The following is a 25933-nucleotide window of genomic DNA, read 5'->3' on the forward strand; positions in this document are numbered from 1 at the left end:
AATTCTGCATGAATGACAGAGCAAACTCCCTCCCTGCCCCTCCAGCGTTAGAGGGACCTGACAGACCGAGAGCAAGGAAACAGACAGAAAAACACATGTCAGACACACACATTTCAGGTTACCTAAAATAAAGTAGTCCGGTACAAAACTGCATTTCACACATCTCGAATGTGAAGAAAACATTATGAAAAAAAGCATTTAGGAAAAGAATGAGACTATTTCTGCCAAAGCAATCAAAGGATTCACAGACTGGCAATACAAAACTTGGCTTGAGACTTCTTGGATCGCATACACAGTACAAAGAAACAATATAAGACCAAAGAAAAAGTGTCTAAAAAATACCTTCATTTCAAAGTTAAAAAAAGCAGGGATGAATGCTAGTGTATAATGGATGGATTGCTTTTTTTTCTTGATAACCATTGTGAGAGATTTAGACTGAGGAATAGTCACTTAACTGCTTCTCAGCGGCACTCAATAAGTCACTTGGGCAGACAATATAATTGCATAATGGAAATATTATCAATATCTGTGCCTTTGCTGTGAAAAGAACATTTTCTGGGCTCAGCCAGGGCCTGGGGGATTTAGATTACACTCCTGTTTCACCCATTCAGTATAATAGTTCCAACTCAATAGCAGCTGAAGGTAAATGCTATTCCCAACAAAAGCAAATTTCAATTTAGATGGCTATCCTTTATGTGCTGCTCTCTCGAATTCTTCAGCTGTTTAACATTCTGCTTCATTCACACAAGCACCTGGTATGGCCGCACAACAATGCTCTCAACTGATGGGGTTGACAACCTGGATAAATTGCTTCAAATTGAGCGATCACTTGGCTACAATGTCATGCTGGGGAATCCTGCGCAAAGGTTCCAGGAATTCTGCTGTGATTGATTAATTGAGCTAAGCCAAGTTTAGTCAGATTTAATAGCTATTGAAGGTTGTCAGGAATCGGGATAATTGTTAAAGAAAAGAAAGACTTTCCCCCGTTTTTACTGTGTTTGTTCAGTATAACACAGCTTAAAGTCATGAACATTTGAAAAGACAAGCACATATATATCACATTGTAATTAAAATAAGTGGGTCCTGCCATAGTATAGAATAAGAAATAAGAAAATCAGAGTGTGACTTACAGCTGAGAAAAGCCCCCAAAGCACAAAGCAGCAACAGGGTGCCCATGGCTGAAAGACAGAAATGATTGTGTTAGTTACAGAAGTATTTAAACTTTACATTGTTTGAATATTAGAAATGTATTAATTTCACCAAAAAAAAGCCAACATAAATGATCTCAGAAAGAAGAGTGCTTACCTGCTGTATGACAATTCTTTTTTACTGTTCCATCCTTTTATATACTCTGACGTGCAAAAGCACAACCAATCACATATAGTGAAGCTCAACAGCAACGACTTAGAAAAAACAATACCCTTCCTCTAAAACAAATTAAGGCAGAACTTGGCACGGACTTGCACGTCCTGCTGTATGTTGACATAGGTGTGAGGTTTAACTTCATGTATAGGATGAATCATTCATCTTTCGCTTCAGTTACACAACCAAAGACATGCACATCTCGTCATTTATTTCTCAAGATCTGATGAGAATCCCTGGATACCCTCCTTATTAAATTGTATATCTGTAGAAGATAAGTTTGTAGGTATGGGAAATACTAAATATGTATTTGAGGGAACATAATATTTCCATCAACCTTTCTAAAATCTAATTTTCTATTCCTTTCTCTTACATGAAACATTCAACAGACTAAAAGATGCTGAGAATTTAGATAATATATCACTAATCATGCCATTATTAGAGTTTTGTTATTCAACTTTTTCTTTTTAATTAGCAGAAATTTCAATGCCATTGGGAAAATTATTTGCTCACCTTCAGCTGCACTGTATCTTCTGGTGTAACCAAATAATATTATCCATTTTAAAGTGGGCAAGGCAAGAATGTGATAAGACCAAAGTCTGAGTAGAAATCCAACAGTCTAGTTTGAGAATAGGGCTGGGTTTTGAAGAACATAAAATATAGAGCTGGGTTTTGAAGAGTAGAATATCTATATATATATATCTATATATATATATCTCTATATATCTCTATATATATCTCTATATATCTAGATATATATATATATATATATATCTATATCTATCTATATCTAGATATATATATATAGATATATATATAGATGTCTCACATCACAGACTATACAAGTTTACAAATGCTGGTTTCTTCTAGTAAGAACACATTTTCTTTGATTTTCACAGTAAAAAGAAATATCAGCTGTGATGCAAATACATTTTAGCAAATTATAAATATAAACTTTAAAAACTGACATTGTACAAATGTAATTTGTTTATTTCCTCTATCTTTATTAATTTGGCTTTTAATGCTCTTCTGCAACGCCAAGTGTTATGTCATATGTGCTATCAGTTAGAGGAAAACCTCCGCGATCACACCCCTTTTGTACATCACATTGGTAGCACATAAATCGCAACTTCTGACAATGTTTATAGTGTGTCCTTTAAGCCAGTTCATACTTGTAAACAAGACATGTTCCTTGTAACACTTGCAAAATGGGTGGATAATCCCATAGCACTGATCGATCAAATCCTAATTAAACTAACATTTCTGCAGAGTGGCAGTAGTTGAGCTTAACTGACAGTTTGCTTGTTTTGTGTGTCACCCAAAAACAGCACAGTGAAGGGTGGTACAATCATAGGTGATAGAAGGTAAATATAACTTGGCCCTCAAAGTTTGCATAAGATAAAAAAAAAAAAAACTCCAATATTGAATTAGTGCTCATTTAGTCAGAAGCCTTTGGGCAGGGCAACAATAAGCCTGGTTTAGTTTCTGTAAACATTGTGGATTTAGATTAAAGATTACATTGGCAAGAGATGACCTTATATAAAAAAGGTGTATGGGCCTGACTGATAAGGGTGCTGCTAGTATTGTGTAAAATGTATGAGAAGGGCATATCTTCCATCAGAGTTTAAAATAACAGGCTGCATAAAAGCTCTTAAAAAGTTTTTATTCAAACATTCAACAATACACAACCAACGCAGGACATCATCCAGTAAAGCCACTGTAAAAAAAGAAAAAGAAAAAAAGAGTATATATACACATACATACAACACACATACATACATAACTTACCAGCCAGGAAATTCAGGTAGAACCCATGACCTGACTGAATTGCGTGAGTGGAGATTATTAAGGTTTCCACAGAGGCCACACAATTTGCCCGAGTACCAGAGAGGGACCTTGGCTGTCACCATGGTAACACCAATCTCTATCTCCAGCTCTGACTCCATCCCAGCATCTCTTGTCAGGATCACTGTGATCTCTGACTTGTCCTGGTTCACACCCGACGACAGGCACACCCCTGATGGCAAGATGTGAGGGAGGGACACAAAGTGTCCATTCACCTATGGGGTGCAGCAGTGAGTAAGTTAGGACAGACATTTTCAAAATGTGTTTCAGTTTCTGGCCATAAAAATCGTGAGTTATACCTTCACTACGCCTTCCTGTATGGTAAATGATGATCCATGCACGAGGATTTGAAACACAGTGACAAGCCTGGAAGAGCTACCATCACAGAGTCCATGGTAAGAGATCAGGCTGAACCAGTGCACACTGGCTTTGTCACAGAGGGACATCAGACTGTAAGATAACAGAGGTTTCAAGCTCAGCTGCTGACCACTGAGTGTGGTGACTTGGAGGTTTCCCCTGAGCTCACAAATGTCAGCTCGATCATGACAGCCCCAGGAACCATTCCTCAGAGCACACTGCTGCTCCAAACTGCAGCCTGCCTCCTCACATATCACTCCACCCAAAGGGTGGCACCAGCATCTCTGGGTGCAGTCCTTAGTGTACAATTGCTCATCCATCTGAGAGGAGGAGAGAAAACCAATTCTGCAGTTGCTAATACTCCATGTGAGCTTTGATTACAGATAGCATTCCCTTGAGAATGTGCCTTTACCGTTTGCATTAAGCTTGTATATTTACCTTGATATACACGTCATGATGAACACACCCACACCGACTGTAAGGTATGCACTCGCCCCCATCAAACACATTTCCATTGTGGCACTCGCAGCCTTCTGAACAGCCTATTGCTGAAGAACCAGGCTGGAGCACAGCAGGGCATGAGTTGGCGCTGGATTCGACACACTGACTTGGGCTACTGCGGTCAGGACACTGGAGAGCTGATGGTAGAAAATACTAATTATTCAGAGTGGGTCACAAACTCTTCATTTCAACAGCAATCAAAAGTATTCACTTGCCACAATGAGTGTTCTCTCTCCACGATCCCACTGCTATGCCTTTAGCCTGGCAGGCTGCAGAATATGCTTCCAGTGCTAGACATGCGGCCATGTGCCCAGCCCTGGCACAAACTGCCCTTTTGCACAGAAGTGTGTAAATATCATGCTCCACACCACTGTTCCAGCACCGGTGGAATTCAACAGTATTGATCAACAGGCTATCGCAGGTCATGCTGTCGTGTGGGGACGGCCTGCACTCGTCACACTCTCTCCCGCAAGTGTCAGTGCAATGCTGTCCAGGAGCTGCCCAGCTGCGCAGGAGCTCTGCAAAGCTCTCGGCAAGATGGCCATTTCTCAGTTCCAAGTCATCATATCTGTCCCCATTGAAGTTCCCACAGAGGCCCGTAGCTGTGGCATCATTTACCTGTGGTACAGTTAACCTGAGGTATTGGGTAGAGGACAAGTCAATTCCCACCCCAGATGGTGTGATGATAATCAATCTGTTGCCAACTTGGTATGCTTTAAGTTCTCCATTGTCAAAAGGCACTCTGTGTTCTTCTCCATTTATCTGAAAGCACAGAGACCAGTTAAGGTTGCAAATAATTTTATATCTTAAAACCCAAATGAACACAGTTTGCAAAACTTACTTTTATTTTCCATAGAGTTTCAGGGTCTATGTATACTTCCATTGAATGCAAATTAAATACTAGTCTGCCGATTGTGAAAGTTCCATTCCCGTCGTTTTTAAAGCCAAGTAGCAGAGTATAGTCATGCAAGGCTTTAGAGGAGAGGGCCGACACTACATAGGTGCAAGCTCCGTGGTGAGGCAGAACAACACCATCAAAAGTGATGTAGCCAAAGCCAGCAAACACTTGGCACACTCCATACGGCAAAGCATGGCCATCGTTTACCAAACAGCTTTCCATGGGGCTGCAGGTCACCTGTCCTCTATTGCAGTTACACTCTTGGCAGCTTTTCTCAGAGTGGAAGTGGCCAGCAGGGCGATACTGTCCCTCATGCACACAGCCACAGTCAGAAACCAGCACACACTGGCTATCACTCAGCACGTAGCCAGGGTCACACTGGCAGCCCTCCTCACAACCTCCACTGCAGTTTGCTGGGGAGGACAGTCCAAGGCACACAACAGGACAATGAGGTCCACACAGCTCATAGTGGCTATTCTTAGGGCATGACAAACCTGTGGGGAGAAAGATGCCAACATAAGAATTTGCTGTAATATACGTATAGACCTAAATCACAACCAACATATTTCATCCTACAGAATTGTCTCCCCAACCCCCCCCATAGAAGTATCAAACATTAAGTATTTTGAGCCTGGACAACATAATCAGCTGAGAGGTGTTAAATAAATCTAACCAATGAGAAAAAGACTGAACCATATACTCACTACAGAAAGTGTCACTTCTCCACTGCCTGACTGGGAGCTGAGCTGCTTGGCAGGTAGCAGCATAAGATGTAATGGATTTGCAGAGTGCCGAGTAGTGTCCGTCAAAAGAGCAGGAATCCGTTACACAGATATGGAAGTAAAACTTGGGACTCAACACCAGAGCACAGTCTGCAAATGGCCCTAGCTCATTCAACAACACCCCACAGAAATCGCTGCCTTCAAAAAGCTTCCGCGTCTCAACAGGACAATGCTTCTGTCGGGAGGAACAGGTGGACCTGCAGGCTTCTGCTCCCAGAGACCTCCAGCTGTGGGCAAACTCTAGCCGAGTTTGGGCAAGCTCTTCATTAGGCATCATTTGGTCGTCATGAGGATCAATGTTGGCATTTCCACAAAGACCAGAGACGGAAGAGCCATAACTGCTGGGGAGGACAACCCTTATTGTGCCGGTGTTGTAGACAATCAGCTGTAATCCCACATCAGTGTGAATGATGATAGATGAAGGTGTGCGGTAGGCATTTATGTGGCCTGTCGGGTGAGAGTATGGCAAGGCCTTACACAGTCCATCAATCTGAGAATGAAAAACACGAATTAAAAAGTGGTTCATTTTGAAGATTCTGTCGATAAGACCTTGCAAAGCACTCACCAAAACAAATGAGTCATCTTTTCTCACCACCACCTCCAGACCATAGATTGAGAGTGTCAAATCAAGGCTATGAAAAAGCCTTTTGTGGCAACTTGCATCAGAGATGGTGATATTGAATGATGTTAGTCCAGTAAGGTTGGCCTTTGTTTGAACCAAAGAATACGCACAACTGTCTCTAAAGTCAAAATGATGTCCATCAAAGGTCATAAAATGAAGCCCAGTAACAATGGTACAGTTCTGGGGCTTTTCAGATTGACACAGCCTCTTGTGCTGCTGCTGCTTGCAGACCATTTCTCTGGGGCACTGGTTTGGGCGGCAGTGGATCTCTCCAGTAGCCGGTCCACAGATGCAGAGCTGACCACAGTCATCCGGTATCCAGAAAGTTGAGTTGAGGTCGTGGTATATGCCTCTGGAGTCTGTGGAGCCACACTGATCTGGTTTCACACAGCCAATTTGACTCTCAATGAAACCAGGGTTACAGAAGCAGCCCTGCACGCAGACCTGGATACAGACTGCGGCAATAAATTCACAGGATGGAGGGCAGGCCGAGCCACAGGTCTTGTAGTGGCTGTTTGGTGCACAGTGCACATCTGAAATGATTTATTGGAGAGTCATTTAAAGTTTATTTAAATCACTTATTAATTGTCACAACAAAATTGTAACACCTTTTTATTGCACTCAACACTACTACTTACCAGCCGACACGCCAACGTGGTAGCCATCACTGGCTTCTTCACAAACTAAGGAATATGAATACATGGCCTGGTCAAGAGAAACCTTTGACCCTTTGCTATGCTTGTGGTCGACCACACAACTTTCATAGAATGAATCCGGACGGACTCGACTATGACAGTGGGACAACGGACCATTCTGATCCATGAGCACTTCACACGGTCGCCAGACAGCGTCATTAACAGAATCCGTAAGCAAATTCTCTTCATCCAGTTTCAGGTTACAGCCAGTACAACAGTTATCGTCCCCATCAAAAAGCCGGTAAGCCTGAGCAAGCTCCACACTTGTCTTAATGGGAGGGGAACCAGGTGTAGTTACAGAATACTCATCTTCAGAATCGCCGTTAAAATTGCCACACAGCCCATACACTTTGCCCTTGTAGTGTGGGTCCAGTGTAACAACAACAGTGGAGTACTTGTCAAAGACTACATGCATACCAAAGTCAGTTGTCAGTAGAGCTTTGCCTTCTTTGTAAGAAACCTGGATCTTACCCCGCAACAGTTTAACAGGAATATAAGTCACATGACCATTAACCTGAAAATAAAGGAGACCCATTAGTGATAAATGTAAAAAAACCTGAGCAGCCGTCATTCAATAACTGACATTTACTTACATGTACGCTTCGCTTTTCGCTACCGAGCTTGATGATGAACCCATAAACGTGTACAGTGATGTCATTCTTTTTGGATACACTAAAAGGTGTCAGACCACATGCTGCCCCTTTGCTGGCTGCAAGCAGATAGGTACAGGTGCCGTTAAAGTCATAGTTGAGCCCATCGAAGGTGTGGTAGCGATTGCCTCCCAATGCCCAGCACAGACCCCGACGACTCTCGCAGACAGGCACACCATTGCTCAGGTAACATCGCTCCGTTGCATCACATTTTCCCTCACATGGATCTGGGTTTTGCTCTGCTAATAGAATATATTTCAAAAACATAAAAAGTACTAAATGCACCAAGTAAATCAGTATCTAAATGTGTGGTTCTTTAGTTTAAAATGCTCACCTTCCTTTTGACAACCCAAGATTCCTTCTGAAACTATACAACTGTGCAGTGCAGGACACGAGTACTGCTTGCAGACAAGGGGAGGCCCACAGGTGCAGTTAACAGTACAGGTTTGTAGCAGTTTGCTCTCAGAGGCCTGAAAACAGAAACAACAAAATGAGTTTATTAAAGAGCTAAAACATATCGATTAAAATATTGCAAACAGAAATGGTCTAATTAAAAAAAAACGTGTTTATTTCTGACCTTAAACCTCCTCCCATCCTGTACGCAGCCACACTGCTCTGCTGGTACACAGGCATGGCCATCATAAAGGTACCCAGTATTACACTGGCAACCTTCCTCACAGTCTCCGGGGCACTGCATTGCCTGGTTAATCTCCGGACACAGTGAGGAACATACATTGACACATTGGCTGTAGTGGCTGAATTGAGGACATTGATAAGCTGTAAAATAAAACCGTTAGACTTCAGTATGATATCCTACTGCATTTCATCATTTGAAATTGTATTCACGTTTAATTAAAAACGCCACTAAACAATATATCTAGACTTACCACAGCTTGTGGTGTTCGTCCAGAGGTCAACCACCCCTCCTGCCTCCTTACATGCGGCCTCATAGGCCCGCAGTGAATCACACAGGGCCCAGTGTTGGCCCTCTGCAACACACAGGTTTTCCATGCAGAATGAGTAGTATTTCTGCAGTAACACTAAATGGTGACAAGAGGAGAATGGTCCACTGGGATTGGTGAGAAAGCCACAGTACATGTCAGAGGTGTACTCGGGCCTAGGGGAGAGGCAGAGTTGGCAGGTACCGTCACATGTGTCGCTGCAGGATAAGTCAGTATCAAACCACTTCCATGACAGCCCAACGATGTAAGGATCAGAGGTCACGCTGCCATTAGGCAGCTGCAGGTCATCCGAGGGATCGTCATTGTAGTTCCCACAAAGTCCGCAGGTTGTCTGGTGGTAAATGTCAGGGATCTTAACCAGAATGTGGTTTTGCAAGTCTGATATAAGCTCAATAGACTGTGGGGTTTTGATGTATATCCGTCCATTTTTCTCATGTACAGTGATGTTGTTCTGGGAGAATGGCAGGTTCTCATAAACTCCATTTACCTGGGTGAAAAAGAATTCAATTTCGAAAAATCATAATACAGTAGTTTGCATGTTGTGAAAAATGACTTTACATTGCATGCTAAGAGATGACAATAAATCATGTTGAAGGCTGTGAAATCATTACCTCAATTTTTCCAGAAAAAGCCATTGACGTCCCGAAATGCATTTTATTGACTTGCAAGTAGATCTGCCTGCCCTCACTATAGTTTCCCTTTGCAGTTATAAAAACAGACTCTACATTCAGTTTATTGAGGCATGTCTGCACCAGAGTGTAGTTACATGAACCATGAAATTCAAATGCCAGTCCATCAAATGTGGTGTATTGGGATCCATCAACAGAGCAGTGTGCCACTTTGGGTTTGGGGTGGCAACCTTGAACACCCCTAATAAGCTTACACTCTTCATCATCTCCACAGGAGACATTATGACATGTCATGTGTCCCCCAGCATGACATAAACAGCTTTGCTTGCATGTAGACAACGCCTGTCCTGCCGGGAAGTATTCTCCATGGTGAAAGCAGCCACAGTTTTGTGGAGTGACACAGAGGCTGCCACTGTGAACTAAGCCTGCTTCACACAGACAGTTCTCCCCCATGTTTGGAGGCATCTCTACGGTGTTATTCTCCCAGCCGAGGCAGAGGTGAACAGAGGCAGAACTCATGTTGTAAATGGTACTGGAGGGACAGGACTGGTCTGTGGACATACAGAGAGACATCAGTCACTTAGGACAGGAAGACGGGAAAATATTGTAAAAGGTTAGGGTTGACCAGTGATGCATTGGTACCATCTAGTGGTCCAGTAAAACCTGGAAGGTTGCGGCCGCAATACATATGAGCCTCAGAACACCAACTAATAATTTATACTAACACTTTCAAAACAATACACAAGGGAACAAACTTTAAGCAACTACAGGCATATATCTGATTTGTATGCAAATAATCTCCATTCTCTTATCCTCATGTTGCGTGATCAACAACAATCTAAACATGATGAAATGGTGTGCGCTTGCACAGGCTTCTGCAAACTCTCCATATTTCATTTGGTGTGCAATGATGCTGAACTCAAAATGGCACAATTACAATAGAGAGTATATTCATAAAATTTAATTCACTTGCACATCAGAGCTGGGAGCACACCACTACTCACAGCAGAATCCAGGACTCCTCCAGGCATAAACTGTAGCCTTGTAGGAAAGACAGACAGCAGCATACTCTGCCAGGGAGTGACACAGTGCAGGCTGGAGACCTCCATGAAGACACAGGTCACTGACGCAGCGCTTGTAAAAGCTGGAGGGGTCCACTTTGCCATGACACTGTCTGAATGGTCCATTAACTTCCAGAATCTTCCCGCAAGACTCCGGGTCAGAGAAGCGGACCAGACGCTCAGATGAACATGTTGGACAACTTCCTCCTAGACAGCCCTCCACACACCAAGGATTCTGCCCACGTCTCCAAGCTTTTCCAAAATGCTCAGCACCGAGATGCTCCTGTGTGCCATTTACTGTGATGTCATCAGTAGGGTCAGAGTTGAAGTTACCACACAGGCCACAAGTAGCATTAGCATATTTAGTGGAGAGAAACATGCTAACTATGCCCTCTATGCTGAGACTCAATACAAAGACATTGTCTGTGTAGATGTAAGTGTGCCGCCCCAAAGAGAAAGCCATAGCATTAGAGCTGAAGAGAGAGGGCATGTTCTTCTTGACACCATCAACCTGTAGGGGGGGCCAACATTGCATTTGAAAGTCAGCACAGGGCAACACATTTTCAAAAGCCATCTTTGTAAAGTCTGGTTTAATTATCAGATGATTTATTTATGCATGACCTATTACAGTGTCAAACGAAATGGGCATTTTGTGTGACACTCACCTCTATGCTCTCAGTGTTTTTGCTGTTTAGCTCTACAAGCACACCACTCGCATTGACCAAAACATGAAGAGCTGACTCTCGGTGTCCATCTGTCTGTACGTGAACCTGAATGGCACCAAGGCCTTGTTTTTGTGCACACATGCCCAGTAACTGGTACCGACAAGTGCCATGAAAATCATAGTCATGCTGGTCAAAGGTGACTATGTGATGAGCAGAGTACATGCATGTCTGCAGGGGCTGCGGCACACAGCTTCTGACTCCATATTGAAGATCACAGTATTCCTTAGGGGCGCACAAATCCAAATGGCACTGCGCCTGGTGGGTATTGGGGTCACAAAAACACAGTTCAGTGCATCCCTCATCGACCCAGAAGGTCTGGTTGCTGTGGTAATGAAAGCCGTTGTGAGTGCAGCCACACTGGGACAAGGGCACACATCTGTCACCATCCAGGACGAACCCTGGATCACATTGGCAGGTCTCCACACATTGCAGGGTGCAGGGTCTTGAACTGGATGAGTCCTCACAGGTGGCAGGGCAGGCTGAGCCACAGGACTTATAATGACTATTCAGTTGGCAGGAAATGGCTGATAGGAGAGAAGGAGAATGATCAAAAACTACACACACAAAAAAAACAAAAAAAAAAACAGCTGTAACCAGTTAAGTATATATACACACACGTTGGCTTTTAAGACATTTTGAATCTTAAATCATTTTTGCATCATAGTAACATAAATGTACTTACGGCAGAAAGTGTTATTCCGCCACTCTCCTATCTGGATCTGGGCATTTTGACAGGCGGCAGCAGAGGCCTCCAAGATCAGGCAGAGGGCCTTCTGAGTGTCATTACTAGAGCACAGGTCAAACATGCTGACAGCGGCAGATATTTTAGTGTAGTTAACAACTTCCCAGCAGTGGTAGAATGGATTTTGTTGTGACCAAATGTACTCGTGCATGGAGAGCCATTGACTGGCTACATTTTTCTCCAGTAGCTGCACAGCAGAGCAGCGTGGGCATGCATCTCCACAATCTGCTGTGCACCAAGCTTCCTGATCAGGAACTCTCCAGCTCCAGCCAAAGGTGGTAGCATTAACAGCCTCACCCTGTGGGGTCCTGAGGTCATCATCTTCAATGCCATTATTATTCCCACACATTCCATGGACTTTCGTTGTACGAGAGAGGAGGATAGAGGCAATTTGAGAGCAGTCATACTTAATATTGATGCCCAGACTAGTACCCACAACAACAAACATGCCACTCCGATAAATATTCACACGTCCAAACTGTAAAGTCACAGGTAGTAGCCTTTTCTCGCCATTTATCTGTGGAGAGAGCACAAAAACACATTTATAAGTATAGAATGCATTTTTCATGTAATTTTGTTGTGAAAACTATTTAAAGGCCATATTGAAAAAATCACTTATGGTTATTCTGATCATAAAATAAAAAAGGAAAATCACAAACTGACAGGTCAGAATGGAGCTGTGACTGTTTGCATTTCCTAATTCAAACTTACCCAAGCATAGCCTTTTTCCCCTCTGTAGATGGTAATATAGTCTTTCGCCACTTTGACATGAATAGCCTTAAGAGAGGAAGCCTCGTTGGGGGTCCTGTCTTTCTGTACTCTGACCCAAAATGTTGTAATGTCACTGATGCCATTTAATATATGGATCAAAGTGTAGGTACAGTTTCCATGGAATTTAAACACCTTTCCATCAAAAGTGTAGAAGTGGGCTCCCCCCAGTACCAAACACTGGGTTTGCCGAGGTGGGCTCCGTGTATCATGTTGCAAAACTAGCAGAGGAAAAAAAGAAAACAGTCATAAAAAATTATAATGCACGACTAATGAGTGTTGCATGGTGCAATAAGTGAACAACAGTTAGCCTGTGATGAAAAGTCAAAATCCCAGTATAACCAGCTGGGCCTACCTTTCCCTCTACAGCCCCAGGTATCGTTAAGGGTGCAGTTCTCTCCCTCAGGGCACGAGGCTGGCTCACAGCTCATCTCGGCAGCAGCAGAGCAGTTACACCGCTCAGAGCATCCCTCAGTCCACGATATCTCCCCAATCTACAGAGAACAGTGAGTCACCGTTGGCGTGTTACCCAACCTCTTGTTAAAACACAGCGCAAACAACAACCCAGAAGAAACACAAAAGGTCTTGGATTTTATGATTAGTCATGCTACGAACACAGACTAGGCATATGTACGTTTGGCCAAAACATTAATGAGTCATGTTATTGCATTGAATAACTAGGGCATGTCACTTGTTCATAACTACACATGCAGAAGGGTCACATTAAATGTCATAACACACCTCAGTCAACAAATAGGTTTATCAGGAGTCAAACAAAGCTGCAATTTTCAGGTTAGATCACATTATAAATCTATAGTTTCACAAAAGTCGTAAATGAATTGCTTGGATAAAAGGGAAAACGTATATGCTAGTCGGTATAAGCTAACTAATGTGTAGCTACTCACCTCATAGTAGTGCCCAAGGTATAAGCAACCACATTTCTCAGCTTTGACGCAGCCATTTCCACTCTGCATGTATCCAAAATCACATTGGCATCCCTCAGAACATGCAGGGCTGAGCAGTGGGCATGGGATATTGGATAAAATACCACAGGACTCAGGGCACGCACTGACACATATATTATAGTGAGAGTTTTCAGGGCATGAGAGTGCTGCGGAGAGGGGGGGGGGGGGGCGAAAGGGTTCATATACTGTACAGAATCTAGCTAGCGTTACATCAATCTGGCAACTTCACTGTATAGAGCTTGCCATAGTTTACAATACAAAAATAAAAAGAGAAGCATGCGTGCAGCCCTGTATGATTTACATACATGGGCACACCATAACAGACTGATGAAACACATGTACATGTAAGAATGTCAAAATTAATAATACTCACAGCACTTCGTACCCCTCCATGGTTTGGCCTTAGCTCCTGCCTCCTGGCATGCAAAAGTGTAGTCTCTCAAACTACTGCAAAACACTTTTTCATTTCCATTAGACATACACAAGTCATTCACACAGTTCTGAAAGAAGGGCTTTGGGTCCACAGTAGAGTGACATCGACTAAATGATCCTCCAGGAGCAAGCAGCATGCCACAGAAGTTAACAGATGCAAATTCTGCTGCCACGGTAGAGTTGCACTCTGAACAGCGATCACATTCTTTAGAGCAGTTTGTTCCAGGTGGAGAACGTGACCAGGAAGATGCAGAGATGGAAACATCACTTGCAAGGCTGCCATTCGGGCTCCGTTTGTCATCTGTAGCAACAGCGTGGATGCTTCCACACAAGCCACATATTTTTCTATAAGAGGCGGGGATCATTATTTGCGTCAGATCAGGTCCTCCATAAGTGAAAACAACCCCTGTGTCTACAACAACACGGGTCAGCAAGCCAGAACGCCGTATTGCCATGTGATCCAGCTGGACAGGAAGACCCCTCAAAACACCATTAATCTGGAAAATGTTAAAGTTACAATTCAGGCACATTAAACAAGTTTATGTTTGTACATGTGCAGCTGCTTACCTTTACTTTTCCCAAATGCTCCATCGCCAAAGTCACGTTCACTCCTCGGACCCTGAGGTGCAGCTGTCCTCGCTGGATAATAACAGTGGGGTCAGACTCTTCCTCGTCACAAAACTGGAATAGAACATAACGGCAGCTTCCAATATTAAAGTCAAAGCTATGTTGATCATAACTCCTGAAGTGTCTGCCACCCATGGCTGCACATTTAACAGGTTGTGATGTGTGACATGCCCTCTGGCCGTCTTTGATGCCACATTTTGTTTCAGTTGGACATGTGTGGTTGGTACATTGCACTCTGTTGTGGCCCACACAGACACAGTGCACCTGACAATGCTCATCAGGGTAGAAGTTCTCATGGATTTCATAGTAAACATCATTGTAAATGCAGCCACACTCCGAGATGGGTACACATTGCCCACCGCTATGGAAAAACCCAGGTTTGCAAAAACAGCCCTCCTTGCATTTCACTGCTACAAGACTTTGGTTTTCTACACAGTCCGACATGTGACTGGTGCATAGGCGATATTCACTGTTAGGTGGGACAGGAGAGATCTAGGAAGTGGGGGGGGGGGGGAGAAAAAACAATTTCATGTAAATATTCCCATTCTGTACACATTCAAAATAATTGAGATATCATAGTTACTTACTACAAAAGTTGAAAGCCCTCCATTCATCCACTATAGCTCCCATTTCTTGACACACAGCAACATAGCTGGACAGAATCTGACACAGGGCAGTCTGGCTACTATAACAGAAGTCATGAGCACAGTTCTTGTAGAAATCTTCTGGATCAACAGTTTTGTGGCAGCTCTGGAATGCGCCATTAGCGTCCAGTAACCTACCACAGAAAGATTTTCCCTCATAAAGAGTCATATCTTGTGAATTGCACCCTGAAGTGTTCAATGGCACATCTACGCAGTCACGATCAGTGCTGGTTTGCCATTGTTTAACGGCCTGAGAAATATTGGATTCGTAGTAGTGAGGCATCAGATCGTCTTCTGGATTAGAATTAAAATTCCCACACAGGCCACAGAGATTACCAGAGAAGATCCTTGGCATTTGGACAGTCAGGACATCAGAGCTATACACTACAAAAACACCAAAGTCAGTCTCTATACACTTTGAGAGTCCAGTCATGTAGAGCTTTACTTTGCCTCAGCTCAATACAGATGGAAGACGCAGTAGCTGTCCATTTACCTAAAAACAAGGAGTAATGTTAACACTGCAAATGGAGAACACATAACTTAGTCTAGAACAACTGAGGAAAAATAAATTAACCTACCACAACTCTGTTACTTTCATCATTTGACATCTCAATGGAATAACCAGAGACTACCATTTTAACAAGCCGAAAGGTAACATTTGTAGCATCTTGGTTCTGGACCTCCACACTAAAGTCTTTCAACTCCCCCCAGGCGGGACAGAAAGAAACGAGAAGGTAAGTACAGTTGCCATACACATTAAAGTTACGCCCATCAAAGGTGGTATAATGAGGACCTCCTTTGACTATGCACACCCCAGGCCCATCATTGTGACAGCCCAGGACTCCATTTATAACCTTGCACACTTTTCCATCCTGGCAATGAGACTGAGCACACATAACACTCTTGGAGCTCGGCTGGCAGACACATTTCTCCTGGCAGTGCTCGCCCATCCAGAAGTTCTCCTTGGGGTGATAGTAAGAACCTTGATGAAGACAACCACAATTGCTATGTGGTAGGCACTTCCCACTACTCAGTAAATAGCCCCTGTTGCATTGGCATGATTCCACACAGGGCACGGTGCATTTAGTAGGGGCCTCTGGGTTACCGCAGGTGGCAGGGCAGGCAGAACCACAGATCTCATAGTGGCTGTTCATAGGACATACCATAGCTGTAAAAGGAACAAAATACTCTTAGCATTTTTCTTTCAGCAAACCATGAGAGTAAAAAAAAAAAAAAAAAAAAAAAAAAAAAAAAAAAAAAAAAAGTTAAAAATAAAATCATAAAACTCACGGCACTTTGAGATGGTTCTCCAGTTTCGGACTCTGGCTGAGATCCTCTGGCAAATGTTGCCATACTCAGTCAAGATCATGCACATAGAAGAGGCAGCTTCATTGACACAAAGGTTGTTCCTGCAACTACGAACAAATGGGTCAGGGTCAATATACGAGTGGCAATCTGCAAAAGGTCCACCGCTCTTCTGCAGTAGAGTGCACCCAATCCAGAAGGAGTTGCCTTTCGTGTGAGGAAATGATTTGGTTTGGCTTTCAGTACATACTGGACATGAGATACCACCAACGCAATCTTCAATACAGGATCCTGCACCACTGTTCACCACCCATAGGCGGGTAAAATCCACAGTCTGGTTCTCATCTGTGCCATAAGGTGCAATGACACTGTCTGAGAAGCTGTGATTAGCATTTCCACACAAACCACACAGGGATCCATACAGCTCTTGGCCAACTTCAACTTGGAGATGGTGCTTCCAGTCATACTGCAGAGCCAGGCCGAAGTTAGTGTCCAGAACGACGCTGGAGCCACTTGGATAAAAGTTCAGCGACCCATTTCCCAAGCTGAGTGGCAGGTTCCTCTTCAGTCCATTAATCTAAGTTTGTATGCAAGGACAGACAGTCAATGAACACCCAACAGTTACAAATAAAATTGCATGTTTAAATTAACCAAGTTTGGCACACTCACCCTAACATGATTTTTGTCTTCTTTAACTATGGAGATATTAAAGCCCTGGATGCTTATCTGCACTGTGTGGATGGTGGAGACAGTGGCACTGTTCAAATATGCTCGGGCTATAGTAATCTGTAGTGGAACAGAAGCATTTAAGCCTGGACAGGTGGTCTGAACTAAAGTGTAGTTACAGTTTCCCTGTAGGACAAAATCTCTTCCATCAAATTTGCGGTAATAAGAGTCGCCCCATGCCGAGCATATTTTAGTTTCCAAAGAACAGAGTGGTTTTCCATCTTTGATAGAGCACTTCTGTTTGAGACCACAGTGCAACTCTTTACAAGAAGCTGCGGCTGAAAAAAAAAAAAAAAAAAAAAAGGTAAGTACACTTCTATGCATTTGTGTTGCACAAAAAAATGCCAAACATGGAACACAAAGATATTCAAAAAGCCTCAATACATACTTTTGTCACACACTGCCGGATATAGATGTCTGTTCATGGTACTCAGATAGTATCCTACATCCTTGTCTGTGTGAAGAGAACTGGGCTCTGCATCAGGCAGCGGAGCAAAGTTGGGCTCCTGGGAGAAGTTAACTGCAGACTTTAAATCTGTGTAAGTACTGTTATCTTGCTGCTCGCCCATATCACTTGAATTGAACTTAGGTATAGTCTGGCAGATATCATCAACAGATGGCAGTACTGTGAAAGTTGAAGGACTCTGTGCATTGCCACCTCTGAAGAAAACAAGTTGCAGAGGACTGCCACTAGTAATGTGGATTTTATCCGAGTTCACAACCGGGATGGCCTTCATGATGCCACCAACGAGAGACACATTTTTTCGCTCTGTGCTGGCGGTGATGTCCAGGTCAGAGTTGATAAAAGACATTGCCAACAGGAAACTGGAACTAATTTCTTTGTTTACCAAGGGAGGGATAATGTAATCAAAACCCCAGTGTGTGACTGGTTTCAGTTCAGCAAATCCATAAAGGCAATCCCCAGGCGTGTGTTTAGAGCTGGTAAAACCAACAACTACACCTACAGCCTCTTGAGAGTTTAACTCAGAGCCAGAGAGGCTGGAGTTGCTCTGGAGGTAAACACTCTGCAGCACCCCTATATTCAACCTAAGGACACTACCCATGGGGTACATATTGCCTTCAAAGAGTACTTCCCCTGAGAGGAAGATATCAACCGATGTCGCCCGGTCAGAGCTGGTGATCACCATCTGGTTGACAACCTTCTGGTTAGGAAAGTTTGGAGAAATGGGATAGTAGTGGGTTCCCCAGGAGGACACATCATGAAGGAGGCTATGGTCACAACCAGTCTGGGTACAGAATGAAGTGACGACTGTAACAGGCCATACAGACTTCACTCTGAGGAGGTAGGAGGAGCGATCGCTGGTCATTCCCACAGACAATGGCAGGTGAATAGTCTTTGACTGGTGAGCAGAGAGGAAGATGTGTTGCAGGAAGCCGCTTTCCAGAACCTTCACAGTGACTGAGGTCCAAACATTAGCCGCTGTGATAGTTACTTGATGGCTAATATTTGCCGTTGGGCCATTATGCGGGGGAAACATCATCAGAAACTTCCTACCAGGACTGGCCACGGACATGCCTGTAGGAGAATTTACATTTTATTCAATATAAAACATTTGAATATGTATCCACATTAAGACTACAGGAAAGTGAACAACAACATGATTTACAAAATATAGACTACACTGACAGCAGTTGATTGTAGGACATTAAAAAAAAAGACACTTGCACTTAAAGAGTTTTAATCCATTTACTGAGAGCAGTGACCAAGTTTCCCTGTATGCACAGCAAGTCTACTTTTCTAAAGAGATAAGACTGGTGGTGTCAGCTTTCAACAAGCTCTGCAGCCAATGAACAGCATAGTTCCTAGTTCCTGACTGGTTACACCTGTATTACCTTGCACTCTCACTCTGGCAGTTTTCATGATGACAAGGATCTTGGCGTAGGAGCAACAACATACTAGCAGTGTAGAGAGACGACTCTAAACAGCTCATTTAAAATGTAAGTTCACCCATTATTATTCTAAATTAGTATGTTGTTACTTGCATAAAAAACTACTGTATTATTCCTTTCACTACTGACTTTTAGCACAAGCTTATACTGTATGGGTTGTCATTGCAAAAAGTAGTAAAAGTTCAATTTATCTTTAACATTGTTTATTGTGCGTTTTGTCTTTAGCAAATGCAATTTTACTCAAAATACAAGATGGAGAGAGTCTGCAACCATAACTTTACAAAATTAAACACCAATGATAGAGATTTAAGAGGCGCTAGATTATTTACACAATATGTGTACATGCCATCAATACATCTATATATGAAATATCATGTTATCTTCCAAACCAGTTTATAACATCCTAGGATCATATATTTTTAACTCATAGCAAAAGCACTGACAAAAAAGATAGGTGTTGTGTGACCTATTTTTACTTACAATTATGTCTTGTAATAAAATCCTAATGCAGACAAAATACGGAATTTCTGAAGACCCCAATTACTAACCACAATTCCCTTTGGCCACGTATTATCAGCTTTTGTTTTTTCAAGGGCTGAGACATAGCTACCCCACTCATTACTCAAAACTAGACAAATAGAAGGTAGACAGCAGAACTGTGTTGAGACTTGTGTTGCAGGTGAAAGAGAAATAAACTAATGGAAATATGCTGCAAATATTTAGAGAAGGGATGAAGGTACAATGGACATAGCCGAGTGAAGAAAACACAGACATGCTGGAAAAACTCAAGTTATACTTTTTGTGCAAATAACCGTTGAATCTTGTTCAAACACATGTGCACCTATAAACAATAGCATGACACTTACCAAGTCCCAGGAGGCACACCTGGAGCAGCAGCACACACTGCATTACTGCACTGAACCTACAGCTGCTATATGTTTAGGCTATTTGCATGACATGGATAACATCAAACAGCGAACTTTAGGGATGCGCTAGACACATACTGCCAGCAACGAGGGAAAAATGTCTAAAACAGCAGATTAGCACACCTGTGTTTAATACGCCTGCTAATCAAAGAGTGTTGACGTCTTAATACGGGCTAATTGCAACTGCCAGGTGATCCGCATTATCAGTGGCAGATTTCATTTTGAATTATTAAATGTTCTGGTCCAGTTTAAAGTAAATAACTTGTAATTTTCAGGAAAATAGTAACATCAGTTCTGACACGTGAAGGTATTTTACGCAGTAACAAACATTTGACTGAGAGGCAAACTTTAAGGGGCAGTTCAGCACCATATGAGGTGGCTGTGAATCCCCTTGTAGGTGAGAATAGAGTTTCTCTGAATTTGGCCCACACAGCTGCAGAAAGCTTTTCCTGTTGATCTTAACGAGTCGCCTCCACTCACTTTGGATCTTCTCATCGACCGACGTACAGCTGTGGTGAGTGTGTCAATGTTCGTGCAGAGACTAAGAGAGGTTACACAATATTATTTTAAAACTTAAACTTCCGCAAACGGTAACACGTTTTACAATATGACCATTTTCTTTTATTATTAGGTTATTGATTATGTCTTCAGTACTTGGCTGTAATGTAATAATACAGAAATACTACGAGCATAATGGACTTTATTTGTTAGATTTTCTCAGCAAGTTCACCAATTTATTGTGGGTTGTTTATTAACCAATCATTCTCAAGAGTGTAACTCACTTAGCGAGATTTCAGCTCTAAACAACAGCAATGTTGTTAGTTATAGAGTGAGTCAATGTGAAAATTACACAACATTCAAAATCAAACTTCTTCCTTAAGGAAGCAGGTAACAGAAGGTGAGGGTGTTTTAAACCTGGCTTGGCACACTGCATCACCCCATCTCTTACTTCCTGTGTTAGTAAGTTTGTTATGCAAATTGTGCTCATGAGTGAACTTTTTGACCTGTTATATTAGTCCAATAACAAAGTGTTTTTCTGCTGTTGTTAATCAATCTGCTTGCTTAGGGAGTGTCAGAGGTGAAGCAGGGGCACCACATATTTGTTGAACTCTTTACAACTCTTCTTCACAGAATTTCTTTTTTCACATGTTGTGTCACTTTATTTCCTGGAGGAGTGATGAGGTTGCTTTCAGATAGATGGGGACTATGAAAATCCTCAATGTGACTTTGGATATTTCTTGTGATAATGTTGTTAACAAAACAAAGCCAAAACGGCTTTGTCTCCATCTGATAAAGTAAACCTCATTCTATGTACCTGGTTGTTGCTGTTTTAGGAGAGAGAGAGACACAGAAATAGAGAGAGAGAGACTCACATACAGAGAGAGAGAGAGAGAGAGAGAGAGAGAGAGAGAGAGAGACAGACGCAGACGCAGAGAGTGAGACAGACACAGAGAGAGAGACAGAGAGTGAATATGTGTCTTAGTTGTTTGACTGTTTGCCTTATTGGCCTGATGCTCGACACTCGCTCATAACACAATAGTATTGGAAATAACTTGTTAGTAGTCAGACTGTGGCGGATTGGAACCAACTGAGGTATTGTGAGTTTTACTTTCATTTCATCATCTGTTTCCTTGTTACTTTGTTTGCGGTCCAGTGGCATAGCGGAGAGTATGTTTATAGAAGAAAAGGAATATACATCAACCTCACTTAGATAAATGGCTCTGGTACAGATGGCAGAGTTGAGTAAACATTTCAATAGGAATATTGTCTGTCTTCACTGAACCAGAGTGAGCTACCACTTTTTATAGAATTGAATAGCAATGAATAACAAATGATCTGGGTGCTTTTTTCTGTTATGTTGTTCGGCTCATTGTTTTTTTTGTGTGTGTCTGTTTTAGTGTTGACACATCTTCACAATAATCAATTGTTTTCTTGGCTGTTTTCTCACAAACTCTTTAGGCCACAGTAATTCTAACATCTTTGCACGTTAGTGATCGTTATCGCTGGTGGTGAAGTCTTGTCAGCGATGTACAGTGGTTGAGCAGAGCGCTGTTATCAGTGTGAGCAGATGAGAAAAAGATAAGCCCGTGTCTCTGCAAGTAGTTCTGCTTATGTACATGTAGTAAACCTCTGTTTGTGCGTGTGTTTTGTTGATATAGATTGTACTGGGTGGGTTGGAAGGAGTGGAAAGCGCTCATCATTCAAAATTAAACCTGGTAAACAAGATTAAGGGGTTCTGTGGGCTGGCCTGGCCAGACAGGTATGATGTTTAGGGTTAATCCTGTCAGTTGAGAACTGCATCATGGAGGATGGATCAAAAACAAGACAAATTCTCCCTCTAGCAACAGTACAGTATATGCTTTTTCTTTTAGCTTGCACTACAGACAGTTTTATGATTTTTACATTTACCTTCTATGATCTTTGCATCTCTAGCCAGCAGTCAGCTGGTATGTCTGCTTTATAAGCAAGCCTCTGGTTATTATATGTTGCAAATTGGGTCTGGTATTAAAGAGCAAATTCAATCGGCATTCAAATGTACAAGAATATATTACCCAATTTGAAAAATAATACAGGCGTCAGGATTCATTTTGATACAGAGGGAGTGGACTGGGTTGATAAATATTTCCAAATTGGATCGGCTTATTATTTCACCCAAAGCGACTCTGAAAAGCAAATTGGATACAGAAGGGGATTTTATTTGCTGCTTCTTAGGTTGTTTGCGTTTTGGAGATTTACTGCAGCTATTCACGAGGCCAAAACAGCCCACACTGCACTCTTTCCAATCAGCCTCAGTTGTGTGATTAACATCTTTTTCCTATATAGTCTTAATGCTGTTCTGCTAATTTAGCATGAAGATAATCTTGTTGTGGTGGACTGGGTTGTACTCGTTCTTGTGCAGCCCTACAGGGTGGACATTTGTCTCACATGAAAGTATCACATTTACAGTTTCTGGCCAGTTTTCGGATGCATAGCTCTTTCATAAAACTGTATGGAAAGATTAAACTGATGTTAACTAGTCTCCATTCTTAATGCCCATGTCTCCTTTCGTTTTCACTTCCATTGACCAAATATGGTAAATAGAATCTTCTCGCCATACGGTGATGATGGTCCACTTCCTTAAATTGTAGCAATGAGTAGGAAGCAGTAAGTCGGTAACTGCTGTGTGGGGGTGTCGGATGGGTTTGTGCTGCTGCTGTCCCTCAGAGCCCTGCACCCTAACAATGTGGGTCACCTCCGTTCTTTCCACATAGTCATTAACTACGAAGGAAACAAGGACACAATGGGCATGGCTAACAATGAACAGGCTCCTACAGTAAAGCATTTGGCACAAAGGTCAGTGGGATAGTTCCCTCTGTGCACAGTATCAAACATTGCATGACTACTGGTTCCTGATCCCATGCCAACCTCAATGGCTAAATCTGACCAATGAGGATTCATCCGGGAGCTCAACTGGGAGAGAGGTCATTCCCATGTTTTCCCACTTTAAAAATAACCCCATTCATATTGTGTTGGATACAGCTGGGGCTTTGTTTGGTGGCCCAAGAACATCTGCGCTTCGCATCTATGTTGTGGTGATGGGGAGCAGAGGTAGGATTTGTTTTGGGCCCTCTGCCAGGAGGAAGCTGTTCTCTTTTAAGATCAACAATACATAAACAAATATACCACAGCCAATGTCACTTGGTTTCTGTGATGTCATAAATTTAGCGGACAAATGTGTTCAAATGAAATCGAGCGCATGCTTTTTCTTGCCTATTTAGCATGACGAGTGTTGCTTAGCAAGATTTATTAATTTTACACTTTTTTTTTGCGCAACACCTGGCATAGCACTTAGGCTTTGCATAAGGAGGGGAAAATGTTGGATGGACACTTGTTGACAGCTGACTGTGACAAAATTCTCAGGGCAGTTTTTCTGCTGAGCACTATGGGAAATAAGGTCATTCACTGACCCTCTCACCACCACCCACCTCGGATTACAATCTAGATTTGCATGCATACTTCAAACCAGTTAAAACTGTTCAAGAATTTGTTGGCTCAGAAATTGTGGTTTTCCACTGACTAGCAGTATGTGATCCTAAATCTCAAAGTGCCACACAAGTCCCAATAATAGACAGCATTGCTGCTTTCCATCTCACCCTATCTCGAAACCAAAACACCAAGATTCTGCACACATCAATGGCTGAATATTAATAGCAGATATTTTTAACTTGGTTTCTTTTCCCCCCGCAGCATTTGAAGATGATGCGATTTCTGTTCCTGTGTCTGCTGCTGCTGCTGCCATCTGCTTCTGGTATGTTCTCATCTCTGTGACGCTTCCAGGTGATAAACATCTAATCAGGGTCCATGCATTCCTGCGCCGGCATGTTTTTCTCACCTACCTATGTATTTGAACTGTCTGTGCAGATTAATATATGCACAACCTTTTGAATTATATTATAAAACCACCTAACGGAGAAGGTGCTCCAGTGAAGGTTCACACATATAAGATATAAGAATACAATTAAAGAAAAACATGCACAGTGATCATCATCAATATTCTCAGTGCTGTATTCTTGGTATAGAAGATTCCAGAAAATATCAGCAGATAGACTCCACTGAATATACGTAATACACATATACCATTTAAAAGTAGTGTTGCCCAAATGCTTTTTGTGCTGTACAGTCATATGAATAAAACTATTGCCTGTATTGTAAAAGTATTCTAACTCTATACCTTCTCATACAGCTGTTTCAGAAGAGACTGAAGGATCCGCTACTGGAGGTATGTAATGCATCTTTATCTGTAAAATAAAGAAAAACGGCAGCACTTTATGAATAAATCAGCTTTGGCACAGTTGTCATAGTGCTATCCAACACGTAATCAAGTGAACTGGTTCTTGCTGTAAGCCAATTAAGGGTAATTTAGGGACACAAATAAGTACATCTGATTCAAATTAAGCATTTAAATCAACTGAAAGATCACACCCATAAGCAACAACAAAGAACATGTTTTGAAAGGGATTATCGTACTGTAATTTCAGTTCCAATATGTTGTCCTTGTTTTGACGTCGGGTAATCTTAGTCGGTCCTTTAGGCCATGTATGAAATAATTAACAGATGTCAAGGGTCATTCCAGACATGTTTGTTGAAGCGAACTAGTGAATTTGATGTCAAACAGAATAACTTGAAAACCTAATGTAGATTTATAATGCAGCGTGCTGGACTAGAAAGAAAATACACATTTCCTAGGTTTTAGATTCTCAACCATCTCCCATTTCTTACTTGATGGTAAACTGGTGTGGATTCTTGTTTTCAGCTTTGTTGTTTTAGATGGGTTTTGGTTTTCTATGTAAAATATTGATTCTTATTTATATTTTTAACTTCTTTTCCCTGTCAGACCTTTTTGTTCCTAAAACTGACTTGATAAAACCCTCAATGAATAGTGTTACTGAAATATCAAAGGTGTTGCTTATATCCTGACTATTGTACGATAAAAGAGCTCTGTTATTATTTGAAAGTGCTCACACTGTAAAGCATGCATTTCTGTACTGTCTGTACAAGCATCTGATTTCTCCTTACTTCACAGGTCCAGTTGATGATGATGATGATGAGGATTAACAGGTGAGTTTATTACCTCATTTCCCAGAGTGGATTGGAGTGCAGTAGGATTTTCTGGTTTCCTCATATCACACCTACAAACACTTTTAACAGCAGCTGCCCAGAGGAGAGAGTGTGAAGGTTATGGCCTCTGTAAATATTGTCAGCAAGTCAGCATTGTGTTTTGGGTGCTGTAGTCTAGTGAAATAAGTGGGGCTGTGGCC

At 42.2% G+C, this 25933-nt stretch overlaps 1 protein-coding gene and 1 long non-coding RNA gene across 2 annotated transcripts; one reads left to right on the plus strand and one right to left on the minus strand.

Annotated features, from left to right (window-relative positions):
- Positions 1-3006: 3006 nt before the first annotated feature.
- Positions 3007-20239, minus strand: LOC115021253 (IgGFc-binding protein-like). The gene is given in 29 exon segments (XM_029451540.1): positions 3007-3079; positions 3151-3422; positions 3507-3884; positions 4003-4202; positions 4281-4827; positions 4907-5457; positions 5668-6235; positions 6311-6900; positions 7006-7576; positions 7656-7954; positions 8047-8182; positions 8290-8489; positions 8600-9161; positions 9286-9854; positions 10308-10875; positions 11030-11613; positions 11772-12348; positions 12543-12820; positions 12955-13093; positions 13505-13710; positions 13938-14493; positions 14564-15103; positions 15105-15115; positions 15211-15760; positions 15846-16435; positions 16558-17149; positions 17242-17576; positions 17687-18835; positions 20076-20239. Coding segments are annotated over 29 exon segments (12177 nt in total). The 5' UTR covers positions 20119-20239; the 3' UTR covers positions 3007-3063.
- A 188-nt stretch (positions 20240-20427) lies between these two features.
- LOC115021254 (uncharacterized) lies at positions 20428-25733 on the plus strand. The gene is made up of 4 exons (XR_003833709.1): positions 20428-20649; positions 24363-24423; positions 24859-24894; positions 25699-25733. It is a non-coding gene; the product is annotated as an uncharacterized LOC115021254 (long non-coding RNA).
- Positions 25734-25933: the final 200 nt, after the last annotated feature.

This window comes from Cottoperca gobio, chromosome 16 (assembly GCF_900634415.1).
Source record: "Cottoperca gobio chromosome 16, fCotGob3.1, whole genome shotgun sequence".
In the NCBI taxonomy this organism is placed as follows: domain Eukaryota; kingdom Metazoa; phylum Chordata; class Actinopteri; order Perciformes; family Bovichtidae; genus Cottoperca; species Cottoperca gobio.